The sequence below is a fragment of the Tursiops truncatus genome, chromosome 12 (genome assembly GCF_011762595.2).
Source record: "Tursiops truncatus isolate mTurTru1 chromosome 12, mTurTru1.mat.Y, whole genome shotgun sequence".
Taxonomy (NCBI): Eukaryota; Metazoa; Chordata; class Mammalia; order Artiodactyla; family Delphinidae; genus Tursiops; species Tursiops truncatus.
The window spans coordinates 22906549-22919688 of NC_047045.1; the positions used below are offsets into that span (position 1 = coordinate 22906549).

General features: G+C 44.8%; 1 protein-coding gene across 9 annotated transcripts in view; it reads left to right on the forward strand.

Annotated features, from left to right (window-relative positions):
• The window catches only part of ANKRD6 (ankyrin repeat domain 6), a 282254-nt gene that overhangs the window by 162473 nt on the left and 106641 nt on the right, over window positions 1-13140 (forward strand). For 7 of the 9 annotated variants that reach the window (XR_012324746.1, XM_073789436.1, XM_073789434.1 and 4 more), the window contains 5 exons: window positions 362-439; window positions 4902-5006; window positions 6337-6471; window positions 6780-6965; window positions 7427-7579. Coding sequence is in view for 8 of the 9 variants with exons in the window: in XM_073789436.1 (XP_073645537.1) it covers window positions 362-439; window positions 4902-5006; window positions 6337-6471; window positions 6780-6965; window positions 7427-7579 (657 nt within the window). In the remaining variant the exon portion in view is untranslated. The remainder of the gene's footprint in view (window positions 1-361; window positions 440-4901; window positions 5007-6336; window positions 6472-6779; window positions 6966-7426; window positions 7580-13140) is intronic. The other 2 variants (XM_073789437.1, XM_033867560.2) reach the window with 1 other exon arrangement.

Sequence of the window (13140 nt, forward strand, 5' to 3'; positions counted from 1 at the left end):
TCAAGTGACATGTTCCACCTTGACCCCATCTGTTTTGTTTTGTTTACCTCCCTCAATCCCTTTTCCAGGAAGCCTTCCTGGGTGAGCAGTGCCCCTGATCATTGTCTCTTAGAACACCTACTGCTCACCTGGTCAGCACTTAGCCCGTGTGCCTGTGTCCTCAGGTGTGACTGGGCTCCCCGTTGGATGGATGAGACTCAAGAGCAGGACCATGTCACATGCACGGTTGTGTTTTGCTGAGCACATGTGTAGGTGCTGGTGTGACCGGGTTGCTAGTTCCTGGGAGAGCTGTCCCCGCTGGGCTGTGCGAGCGTGGGGCTGCTGTTCCGTACTCACTGGTCCTCCCTTTGCCTTTCCTTAGGCAGGCCGGACTCCACTGGAGACTGCCCGCTACCACAATAACCCGGAAGTTGCTCTCCTCCTCACTAAAGCGCCCCAGGTAGGATTTTTTGCATTTTCCATTGTATTGATTATGCGGGGTCAGCAGGGTCGTTGGGATTCCCCGGTTGCCATCTACTGAAGCCAATTCAGACCAACTTAAGAAGGGGACAGATGGGCTTACTGTCCAGGCAGCAGGAAGTGTAGGAATCCACATGAGCCTCCAGGATACCTGGAACCAGAGATCTCAGGCCCAGCAGGCTGTTCTCACACATGGGCATCATTTCCTCTCTGTGGCTGGATCATTGTCACAACCAGTTTCCTGAATCATAATTTCCCAGCCAGGGAAAGTTCCAGTTTAAAATGTCATAGGAGGGGGCTTCCCTGGTGGCGCAGTGGTTGAGAGTCCGCCTGCCGATGCAGGGGACACGGGTTCGTGCCCCGGTCCGGGAAGATCCCACGTGCCGCGGAGCGGCTGGGCCCTTGAGCCATGGCCGCTGGGCCTGCGTGTCCGGAGCCTGTGCTCCGCAACGGGAGAGGCCACAACAGTGAGAGGCCCGCATACCGCAAAAAAAAAAAAAAAAAAAATGTCATAGGAGGGACTTCCCTGGTGGTCCAGTGGTTTAAAACTCAGTGCTTCCAATGCAGGGGGCGCGGGTTCAATCCCTGGTCAGGGTACTAAGATCCCACATGGAGTGCGGCACGGCCAAAAAATAAATAAAAACAGTAAAACATTGTAGGAGAAGATCATGATTGGCAAGCTTGGGGCAAATGCCCGGAACAGGTGGGGCAGAGGTGCTTTAGGAAGATGGTGGCATCCGTTTGACCACGTGGTTAGAAGAGAAGTATTTCCCACACAGAGGTGGGATGAGGCATCCATCTGGGCAGACAAAGCCGTAAATGTCCACTAGAGGCAGTTGAGTACCGTATAGTTTTCTCATTTTTTATTAAATAATGGTATATTGGCCATCATTCAATTTAAGAAGATGACTGATATCTTAGTTGAGGTTGAAACGATCTAAGTCACAAAGAAATTTAATAGTGATGACTTATAAGCTATTTATAATTTTAGTACCCTGAAATAACTGTTTATAGTACCTTCCACAGACACACAATTTTTATATAGTTGTGTCCACAATGTGTATACTCTTTGGTATTATGCCCTTTATCCTAAGTGTAATAGGAAACTGTTCTGTAGTCTTTACAGTTATTTATCACAGTGGAAGCATAATATTCTTTCTTTGGTTGCTGTTCAGTATCTTGTTAAACCATTTCCTTAATGTTAGACATTTAGGTTATTTCCCAGTTAGAGCTAGTCTCTTACCTTAGAGCAAACACTGATTGGTTTTCCACCTTATTCTGGCTAATGCTGCAGGAAGACAAAGTCTTAGGGAGCCAGAGGGAGAGTCCGGACCCCAGCCTGCTGCGCCATGGCCCAATCCCAGCCAGCCTGGGGTTCTGCACGGCCTTGATTCCATTTAAGTTTTAAAAACATGCCTGATATACCTAGCAGTTTCTGGAAATGGTTAAGATTTTTGTCTCTTGCAAAATCAATCACTCTCTTGCGTGGAGAAGGTCCTTCTCAGTGGGCTCTGGAAATCCACAGAGCTCCTGACAGGTGCGAGTCGGGTGCTCCTTTGGAAGAAGGCTCCACCTCTGCCTAGCTGTTTGCAAACAAATCCTCAGCAGAATCACCTTTGGGAATCCTGATTTTAAAAAAAAAAGCTAGTCTCTTGCAGATCAAAAGGGACACGGTCGGGGGGCTTCCGTGGTGGCGCAGTGGTTGAGAGTCTGCCTGGCGATGCAGGGGACACGGGTTCGTGCCCCGGTCCGGGAAGATCCCACGTGCTGCGGAGCGGCTGGGCCCGTGAGCCATGGCCGCTGAGCCTGCGTGTCCAGAGCCTGTGCTCCGCAACGGGAGAGGCCACAACAGTGAGAGGCCCGCGTACCGCAAAAAAAAAAAAAAAAAAAAAAAGAGGACAGGGTGCTATATAAGTGTCAGAATCCGTTAGTTACCTGGCATTTCAGTGCCTGGCAGTTTGACGGACAGCTAGCTCTGTGCTCAGCCACGTGAGGATCATCAAGTCTTGTGGGATGGAGGGTCCCCCGGCACACGAGGATTGATGTGCCTTTAACCTGCCTGTCATTTATCTTCCAGAGCCCAGGAATCTCGATTCCCAGGGATAAAGCTGTCTTGTGGACTATTTTCCTATGTGGTTCTCCTTTAGCATTTCCATTAAAAAAAATGACTTAAGCTAGTTTTTCCACACCCATATTGAATAGCAAATAAATAGGATATTTTTAGTTTTTGTTTTTTTTACATAATTGTACATACTAACCCTTATTTTCAGTGCAAAGAAAAAGCTTTGGAATATGCGTAAAATTGCATGCATACTGTCCTGTTGATCTGTGGTTATAGAAATGGTCTTATCTGAAACGAGAAATCCCCTTGCCTTGGCACCTAGTTGACCATGGATTTCGATGGTTCACAGCAGTACTAAGAGGATACTTCTTTCCGAGGCCTTAAGATCAATATTTCCTGACTTCTGTGAAGTGGGAAAGATTGATGATGGTACCTTTGGTGGATGGCCTGAGAAAGGCTGTGAGCCATGCAGAGTTGTTTTCATTGGCTAATAACATGGAATTTTTCTGATTATTTTGTGTCTGGGTGAAGTGAGTGTTACTTCTTATTTTTGATTGATGTGGTTCACAGATGCTTTGGAAAGTGAATTTCAGGCTGATTCTGGAGCTGTGTCCTGTTCTAAGTGTCTATAAAGCAGATGAGCAACGGGCCTTACTTCCCTTCATCAGACTCGACTTCTTACTGAGTCTAAAATTTAGCTGAGGACATTGGTTCTCAGACCTTTTTGGTCTAAGGACCCTTTTACTTCCTTAAATATTACGGAGGCCCATAAAGAGCTCTGTTTGTGAGTTTATATCTATCAATAATTACCGTATTTGAAAATAAAATTTAGAAATATTAAAGATATTCATTTAAAAATAAGTCCATTTTGTAGCAACATAAATAGCATCATTTTGTGAAAAAGAACTTTTTCAAAACAAAAATGAGAAGAGTAGCATTGTTTGACATTGTTTGCTCATGTCCTTACTGTCTTACTTAGAATTCTGACATCTTTTATTGCTGCCTGCAGTCTATTGTAATGTCACTGACGTAGCTTCTGGCAAACACCACAGTACACTCATGAGAGAATGAGCATGAGAAATGCCAATGTTGTTGTAATATTATGAAAATAATCTTAACCTCACGGACTCGGGTCCCTGGACACTTCCAGAACTGCTGGCTTTAGGGGATGAGTATATAATTTAAAAATCCAGTTCAGCTGCAGGCAGGTATTGTCAGGAATTCTCCATTTAGGAGGTACCCACTGCCCGTGGAGGATTTTTTTGTCCTCTTATGTGTCACTTGAATTTAATGAACACAAGAAGGAAGTCTGACATTGAGATGCAAAACACTAGGCTGAACTTCAGAGAGCCCTTATCTATCTGTATAAGAGGACAGTGGAATATTGTTTTATTGCAGAAAGATAGTGTGGCCTTGAAAGTGCTTTCACCGTCTGGACCCCCTTGGGTTTTTTACGGGGGGTGAACCCTGGAACTAGGAGTTAGGGAGTCTGGAGGAGAAGGCTGTGGACCTGAGCCAGGGATTGCAGGTTTCCACCAGCGCACAGGTCTGCACAGGTCTGCACTCCGTGATTAACCATCTCTTCCAGCTGAGCACTCTAAGGCCCCCAGGCAGGTGGAGACACCCCCAGGGACCACTGGTCCAAGGCGCGCCGGCCACCTACGTTGTCTCGGTTAATTCCGGCAGCTCCCCATTCTCACGTTGAGAAGACAGAGCACAGAGAGGTCAAATCACTTGCCTGAAGATCCCCAGCTAGCTGCTGCTGGGCCCCTCTGGGCCTGTGGGGTCCCACGTGTACTTGCCTGTGTCCATTCCACCTCTCTGCCCTCGAAGGGGCAGACCACAGCCTTCTTTTGGGGGAAGAGACTCCTGCCCCGTGGTTGGTACCATGGCTCACAGGTGCATCTCAGTTAGGCTCGAATTAATGTTATGTTTGAATATGACTTGGATACAGTTTGGCCAAGAGAAAATCTGATGGGCTACATCAGGTCCAGTGTCCCAAGATAGACCGTGCCTGGCGCAGGGCTGCTGTGTCGCACCACTCCAGGGGACCCCATTCACATCCTAGTCTATGTGAGCCATGCTCCCTGGAGCTGAGCCGTGCACGGCCTGCTCACACCTACGTGGACGCCCTGGCCCATCGCTAAGTGCCTGTTAGTGTTGCTGTCCTAGACCGTGAGCTCAAGGTCAGGAATGATGTCCTGCCGTCTCTGGGACCCTAAGCGCCCAGCACAGGATGTAGGAGGCATAGTGGGTGGTCTAGAGGCGCTTGTTTGATGTGAACGCCCGGTCCCCCCCCCACCCCTCCGCCGCTCGGCTGGAGGCTCCATTAGGTCCGCACACACCAGTGGTTTGTAACGATGCCTCTTGCCTCCTTCAGGTCTTGCGCTTCAGTCGTGGGCGAAGCCTGAGGAAAAAGAGAGAGAGGCTCAAGGAAGAGAGGAGAGCTCAGTCTGTGCCGAGAGATGATGTGGCACAAAGCAAGGTGGGGGGGTAGCCCTCCCGCCCACTTCCAGGGTGGGAAACTGTCTCCCTGCCTCCTCCGGGCCCGTCTGGCGGCTGCCGGGCCCTCCTCTGTCTCTCCTTTCCTCGGGGTCCTTCAAATCTTGTCCGTCTTTCCTTCTGGCCTCTTGTCTTCTCGTCTCCACGATTACAGGCCGTGTACTCCCATGCCGCCCATCTTTTCCAGCACCCTGTGTGGCTGTATTTGCGAGCCCTGTGCATCCGTGGCCTTGTCGCTTCCATGTGGACAGCACAGCCTCTCTGGCACCGCACCCTTCATCATGTAGAGCAGAGGTTTTCAAAATGTGGATCCACTTGTCACCTGGAGCCTTGGTAGAAATGCAAATTTGGGGGCCTCACCCCAAACCCACTGGATCAGAAACTCTGGGGTGGGGCCCAGCAATCTGTGTTTGAACAAGCCCTCCAGGTGATTCCAATGTGGACTACAGTTGGAGGACCAGTGGCGTAGCTTGTTGCCTCTCCTTCCGCTTAGGGAGTGAACAGAGGCTGTGTTAGCCCATACGGCTCCTCTGTGCAAATTAGCAAAAGATGCCTTCTGGGCAGACCAGCCTAGCACAGGGCACGTATGGTGAATAGAGCCCGAGGTGGACTTCAGCTCCCTCAGCCCCACTCATGCCCTCGGCTAGGTGCCTTTGTGCAGTGAACAGCTTGCACAGCTGTGCACAGCAGCCCTGGAGTGAACCATGCCTTTCAAATCTCCCAGGAAGAAGACTAGGATATAGAGACAACTTCTGGCACATAAAATTTTATACCAACTATTTGTTTTTCTCTCTGTTTGAAAATCTTACCAGTTTCCAGGGTTACGGCATTGTAACTCGCATTGGTTCCTGTGTGTGAATTGTACATATTAACTTGTAAAAGTTCTCACAAGGACCAGAAATGTGATTTTTTTTTCATTTCAGAAGGTTCTCACTCTCCTCTGTGAATTGTGAGGGTCCAAGATCAAAGAATGAGTGGCGTTGTCTTTTTGTTGAAATGTAAAAGACCAAAAAATCTCTAATGCTGAGGTGTTTTGTGTGTACTACGTTCCTAAAGTTGCAGAACGTAGAGTTAGACCCAAGGCAATATCTAGTTTGGCACCTAATAAATGAAAAACCAAACATTCAACTCACCAGGAAAAGCACAGGTGTTCAGTTAAATCCACCAAGCAGTGCTTCCTATGTCTGAAATTTGTCATTGGAAAAGATTCCCAGGGATCCTTTAGTGGATGGAGGCTGGGAAATTTTATGCCGTTATTGAAAAAGGCTGGGGGATCAAGTAGAAGAGGTTTCTGGGCTTTTTTTCCTCTGTAGGGAAGTGTCTCAGCAGGAGACACCCATAGCAGTGAACAGGCTGTACCCAGAAAAGAAGAGTCCAGAGAAGATTTCCTGTCTACCTCCCCGGAGCCGAGAGCAAAGGACAACAGGCAGAAAAAGTCAAGGCCCAAGGTCAGGAGGCACGTGAGAGCTGCCAAGAGGGCTGGGAGGAGGGCTGGCGGAGGGCCCTGGGGTAGTGTCATGCCCAGCAGCTAAAAAGCCACTGCACGTGGCTTGCTTGCTGGTTTGCAGCCAGAGCACAGAACTCAGCCCTGGCCGGCTGTGGACACAAGGTAAGCATGCTGGTACGACTCTTCTGACACGTACCTGGTGTAGAATGCTGAGAGACTAGCAAGGCGGGCCGGACGGGAGCCACCAGCTGGGTATCAGGCTCGCAGATGTCACGGCGCTCACGGTGGCTGTCGCCTTCTCTCCCACAGGCGTCAGCGTTTTCTGACCCCACCCCACCAGCAGACCAGCAGCCTGGACAGCAGAAGAGCTCGCACACTCACAGTCACCCTAAAAAGAGGCCCAGGCATCGCTGTTCACCCCCAGGTGCCCCCCACGAGTTCAGAGCATACCAGCTCTACACGCTGTACCGGGGCAAGGACGGCAAAGTGATGCAGGTACCTGCCGGGCCCTGTCAGGGCAGGACTGTAGGCTGTAAGCGAGGTGTCTGTGTAACCCTGTTGCTGGGGGCTAATGTCCACTTTCGGTGGTGACTACAGAAGGCATGAGCTTTGAAGATAAGCCAGCTGGCCCTCTCCACCTAAACTGTGCAGTACCCTCCTGCCACGTAGGCCTGGAGAGCACAGGGATGTTACAAAGCTCTTTGCACCATCCTTAGGTACTGCATAGATAATCTTGAGGCCGGATAGTAGATAAAAGCAGCTTGAGGACTGGGACCGTATGTTACACTCTCTGAATCTTCTTTAACGTCTACGGAGCCAAGGCTTGGCCTGTCAGTCCAAAGTTACCACAGGGATGAGTCTCCTCCATCACGTGTGGTCCCCTGGTGTACTGACAGACACATATTCTCAGAAGGAACGAACGACTTGGATTGATTCCTTTTTGGCTTCCCTCTTAGGCCCCAATAAATGGCTGTCGATGTGAACCCCTGATCAACAAGCTGGAGAATCAGTTGGAGGCAACTGTGGAGGAGATCAAAGCAGAGCTGGTGTCGGTTCAGGATAAGATGAACATGAAGCTGGGGCACATGGAGAATAAGACCCAGCACCAAGTAAGCGGTTGCCATCCTTCCAATGGCGTGGTGTCCTGGCAGAAAATGAAATCAGACCTCAGCACACCTTTCTGTTCTGCAGACTCTGCCCTGAGCATGTCGGGCAGGCTGTCAGGGAAAGAGACCTATGATTTCTTTTTTTTCCTAATTTTATTTCTTTATACAGCTGGTTCTTATTAGTTACCTATTTTATACATACTAGTGTATACATGTCAATCCCAATCTCCCAATTCATCCCACCACGACCCCACCCTCCTGCCGCTTTCCCCGCTTTGTGTCCATACCTTTTTTCTCTACATCTGTGTGTCTCTTTCTGCCCTGCAAACTGGTTCATCTGTACCATTTTTCTACGTTCCACATACATGCGTTAATATACGATATTTGTTTTTCTTTCTGATCTACTTCACTCTGTATGATAGTCTCTAGATCCATCCACGTCGCTACAAATGACCCAATTTCATTCCTTTTTATGGCTGAGTAATATTCCATTGTATATATGCACATCTTCTTTATCCATTCGTCTGTCGATGGTCATCTAGGTTGCATCCATGTCCTGGCTGTTATAAACAGTGCTGCAATGAACATTGGGGTTCATGTGTCTTTTTGCATTATGGTTTTCTCTGGGTATATGTCCAGTAGTGCGATTGCTGGGTCATATGGTAATTCTATTTTCAGTTTTTTAAGGAACCTCCATACTGTTCTCCATAGTGGCTGTACCGATTCACATTCCCAGCAGTAGTGCAATAGGGTTCCCTTTTCTCCACACCCTCTCCAGAATTTATTGTTTGTAGATTTTTTGATGATGGCCATTCTGACCGGTGTGAGGTGATACCTCATTGTAGTTTGGATTTGCATTTCTCTAATGATTAGTGATGTTGAGCATCCTTTCATGTGTTTGTTGGCCATCTGTATGTCTTCTTTGGAGAAATGTCTATTTAGGTCTTCTGCCCATTTTTGGATTGGGGTGTTTGTTTTTTTTGATATTGAGCTGTATGAGCTGCTTGTATATTTTGGAGATTAATCCATTGTTAGTTGTTTTGTTTGCAAATATTTTCTCCCGCTCTGAGGGTTGTCTTTTCATCTTGTTTGTAGTTTCCTTTGCTGTGCAAAAGCTTTTAAGTTTCATTAGGTCCCATTTGTTTATTTTTATTATTTCCATTATTCTAGGAGGTGGATCAAAAAGGATCTTGCAGTGATTTATGTCATAGAGTGTTCTGCCTATGTTTTCCTCTAAGAATTTTATAGTATCTGACCTTACATTTAGGTCTTTAATCCATTTTGAGTTTATTTTTGTGTATGGTGTTAGGGAGTGTTCTAATTCCATTCTTTTACATGTAGCTGTCCAGTTTTCCCAGCACCACTTATTGAAGAGACTGTCTTTTTTCCATTGTATATCCTTGCCTCCCTCATCATAGATTAGTTGACCATAGGTGCATGGGTTTATCTTAGGGCTTTCTATCCTGTTCCATTGATCTATATTTCTGTTTTTGTGCCAGTACCACATTGTCTTGATTACTGTATCTTTGTAGTATAGTCTGAAGTCAGGGAGTCTGATTCCTCCAGCTCCGTTTCTTTCCCTCGAGAACGCTTTGGCTATTCGGGGTGTTTTGTGTCTCCATACAAATTTGAAGTTTTTTTGTTCTAGTTCTGTAAAAAATGCCATTGGTAATTTGATAGGGATTGCATTGAGTCTGTAGATTGCTTTGGGTAATTTAGTCATTTTCATAATATTGATTCTTCCAATCCAAGAACATGGTATATCTCTCCATCTGTTTGTATCATCTTTAATTCCTTTCATCAGTGTCTTGTAGTTTTCTGCATACAGGTCTTTTTTCTCCCTAGATAGGTTTATTCCTAGATATTCTATTCTTTTTGTTGCAGTGGTAAATGGGAGTGTTTCCTTAATTTCTTTTTCAGATTTTTCATCATTAGTGTATAGAAATGCCAGAGATTTCTGTGCATTAATTTTGTATCCTGCAACTTTACCAAATTCATTGATTAGCTCTAGTAGTTTTCTAGTGGCATCTTTAGGATTCTCTATGTATAGTATCATGTCATCTGCAAACAGTGACAACTTTACTTCTTTTCCAATTTGGATTCCTTTTATTTCTTTTTTTTCTCTGATTGCTGTGGCTAGGACTTCCAAAACTATGTTCAGTAATAGTGGTGAGAGTGGACATCCTTGTCTTGTTCCTGATCTGGGAGGAAATGCTTTCAGTTTTTCACCATTGAGAATGATGTTTGCTGTGGGTTTGTCGTATATGGCCTTTGTTATGTTGAGGTAGGTTCCCTCTGTGCCCACTTTCTGTAGAGTTTTTATCATAAATGGGTGTTGAATTTTGTCAAAAGCTTTTTCTGCATCTATTGAGATGATCTTATGGTTTTTCTTCTTCAGTTTGTTAATGTGGTGTATCACATTGATTGATTTGCATATATTGGAGAATCCTTGCATCCCTGGGATAAATTCCACTTGATCATGGTGTATGATCCTTTTAATGGGTTGTTGGATTCTGTTTGCTAGTGTTTTGTTGAGGATTTTTGCATCTATATTCATCAGTGATATTGGTCTGTAATTTTTTTTTTGTAGTATTTTTGTCTGGTTTTGGTATCAGGGTGATGGTGGCTTCGTAGAATGAGTTTGAGAGTGTTTCTTCCTCTGCAAATATTTGGAAGAGTTTGAGAAGGATGGGTGCTTTTAGCTCTCCTTTAAATTTGTGATAGAATTCACCTGTGAAGGCATCTGGACCTGGACTTTTGTTTGTTGAAAGATTTTTACTCACAGTTTAAATTTCATGTAATTGGTCTGTTCATATTTTCTATTTCTTCCTGGTTTAGTCTTGGAAGGTTTGTCTTTCTAAGAATTTGTCCTTTTCTTCCAGGTTGTCCATTTTATTGGCATAGAGTTGCTTGTAGTAGTCTCTTAGGATGCTTTGTATTTGTGTGGTGTCTGTTGTAACTGCTCCTTTTTCATTTCTAATTTTATTGATTTGAGTCCTCTCCTTTTGCTTGATGAGTCTGGCTAATGGATTATCAACTATGTTCATCTTCTCAAAGAACCAGCTTTTAGTTTTATTGATCTTTGCTATTGTTTTCTTTGTTTCTGTTTCATTTATTTCTGATCTGATCTTTATGATTGCTTTCCTTCTGCTAACTTTGGGTTTTGTTTGTTCTTCTTTCTCTAGTTCCTTTAGGTGTAAGGTTAGATTGTTTATTTGAGATTTTTCTTGTTTTTTGAGGTAGGCTTGTATTGCTATAAACTTCCCTCTTAAAACTGCTTTTGCTGCATCCCATAGGTTTTGGATCATCGTGTTCTCATTGTCATTTGTCTCTAGGTATTTTTTTATTTCCTCTTTGATTTCTTCAGTGATCCGTTGGTTATTTAGTAACATATTGTTTAGCATCCATGTGTTTGTGTTTTTTATGTTTTTGTCCCTGTAATTGATATTAATCTCAGAACGTTGTGATCAGAAAAGATGCTTGATATGATTTCAATTTTCTTAAATTTACTGAGGCTTGATTTGTGACCCTAGATGAGATCTATCCTGGAGAATATTCCATACGCACTTGAGAAGAAAGTGTAATCTGCTGTCTTTGGATGGAATGTCCTATAAATACCAATTAAATCTATCTGGTCTCTTGTGTCATTTAAAGCTTGTGTTTCCTTATTAAGTTTCTGTTTGGATGATCTGTCCATTGGTGTAAGTGAGGTGTTAAAGTCCCCCACTATTATTGTGTTACTGTTGATTTCCTCTTTTATAGCTCTTAGCAGTTGCCTTCTGTATCGAGGTGCTCCTATGTTTGGTGCATATATATTTGTAACTGTTATATCTTCTTCTTGGATTGATCCCTTGCTCATTATGTAGTGTCCTTCCTTGTCTCTTGTAACATTCTTTATTTTAAAGTTTATTTTATCTGTCATAAGTATTGCTACTCCAGCTTTCTTTTGATTTCCATATCCATGGAATATCTTTTTCCATCCCCTCGCTTTCAGTCTGTATGTGTCCCTAGGTCTGAGGGGGTCTTTTGTAGACAGCACATATATGGGTCTTGTTTTCGTATCCATTCAGCGAGCCTGTGTCTTTTGGTTGGAGCATTTAATCCATTCACGTTTAAGGTAATTATTGCTATGTATGTTCCTATGACCATTTTCTTAATTGTTTTGGGTTTTTGTAGGTCCTTTTCTTTTGTGTTTCCCACTTAGAGAAATTCCTTTAGCATTTGTTGTAGAGCTGGTTTGGTGGTGCTGAATTCTTTTAGCTTTTGCTTGTGTGTAACACTTTTGATTTTTCCGTTGAATCTGAATGAGATGCTTTCTGGATAGAGTAATCTTGGTTGTAGTTTTTTCCCTTTCATCACTTTAAATATGTCATGCCACTCCATTCAGGCTTGTAGAGTTTCTGCTGAGAAATCAGCTGTTAACCTTATGGGACTTCCCTTGTATGTTATTTGTCATTTTTCCTTTGCTGCTTTCAGTAATTTTTCTTTGTCTGTAATTTTTGCCAGTTGGATTACTATGTGTCTCGGCGTGTTTCTCCTTGGGTTTATCCTGTATGGGACTCTCTGTGCTTCCCGGACTTGGGTGGCTATTTCCTTTCCCACGTTAGGGAAGTTTTTGACTATAATCTCTTCAGATGTTTTCTCGGGTCCTTTCTCTCTGTCTCTTCTCCTTCTGGGACCTCTATAATGTGAATGTTGTTGTGTTTAATGTGGTCCCAGAGGTCCCTTAGGCTGTCTTCATTTCTTTTCATTCTTTTTTCTTTATTCTGTTCAGCAGTGAATTCCAGCATTCTGTCTTCCAGGTCACTTATACGTTCTTCTGCCTCAGTTCTTCTGCTATTGATTCCTTCTCGTTTATTTTTCATTTCAGTTATTGTATTGTTCATCTCTGTTAAACATTTCTTGTATCTTCTCGATCTTTGCCTCCATTCTTTTTCCGAGGTCCTGGATCATCTTCCTTATAATTATTCTGATTTCTTTTTCTGGAAGGTTGCCTATCTCCACTTCATTTACGTGTTTTTCTGGGGTTTTATCTTGTTCCTTCATCTGATACATAGCCCTAACTCTTCATCTTGTCTGTCTTTCTATGAATGTGGTTTTTGTTTCACAGGCTGCAGAATTGTAGTTCTTCTTGCTTCTGTCTGCCCTCTGGTGGATGAGGCTATCTAAGAGGCTTGTGCAAGTTTCCTGATGGGAGGGACTGGTGGTGGGTAGAGCTGGGTGTTACTCTGATGGGCAGAGCCCAGTAAAACTTTAATCCACTTGTCTGCTGATGAGTAGGTTTGGGTTCCCTTCCTGTTCGTTGTTTGGCCTGAGGCAACCCAACACTGGAGCCTACCCGGGCTCTTTGGTGGGGCTAATGGCGGACTCTGGAAGGGCTCACGCCAAGGAGTACTTCCCAGAACTTCTGCTGCCAGTGTCCTTGTCCCTGTAGTGAGCCACAGCTACCCCCCACCTCTGCAGGACACCTTCCAACACTAGCAGATTAGGTCTGGTTTAGTCTCCTATGTGGTCACTGCTCCTTACCCTGGGTCCTGATGCACACACTACTTTGTGTGTGCCCT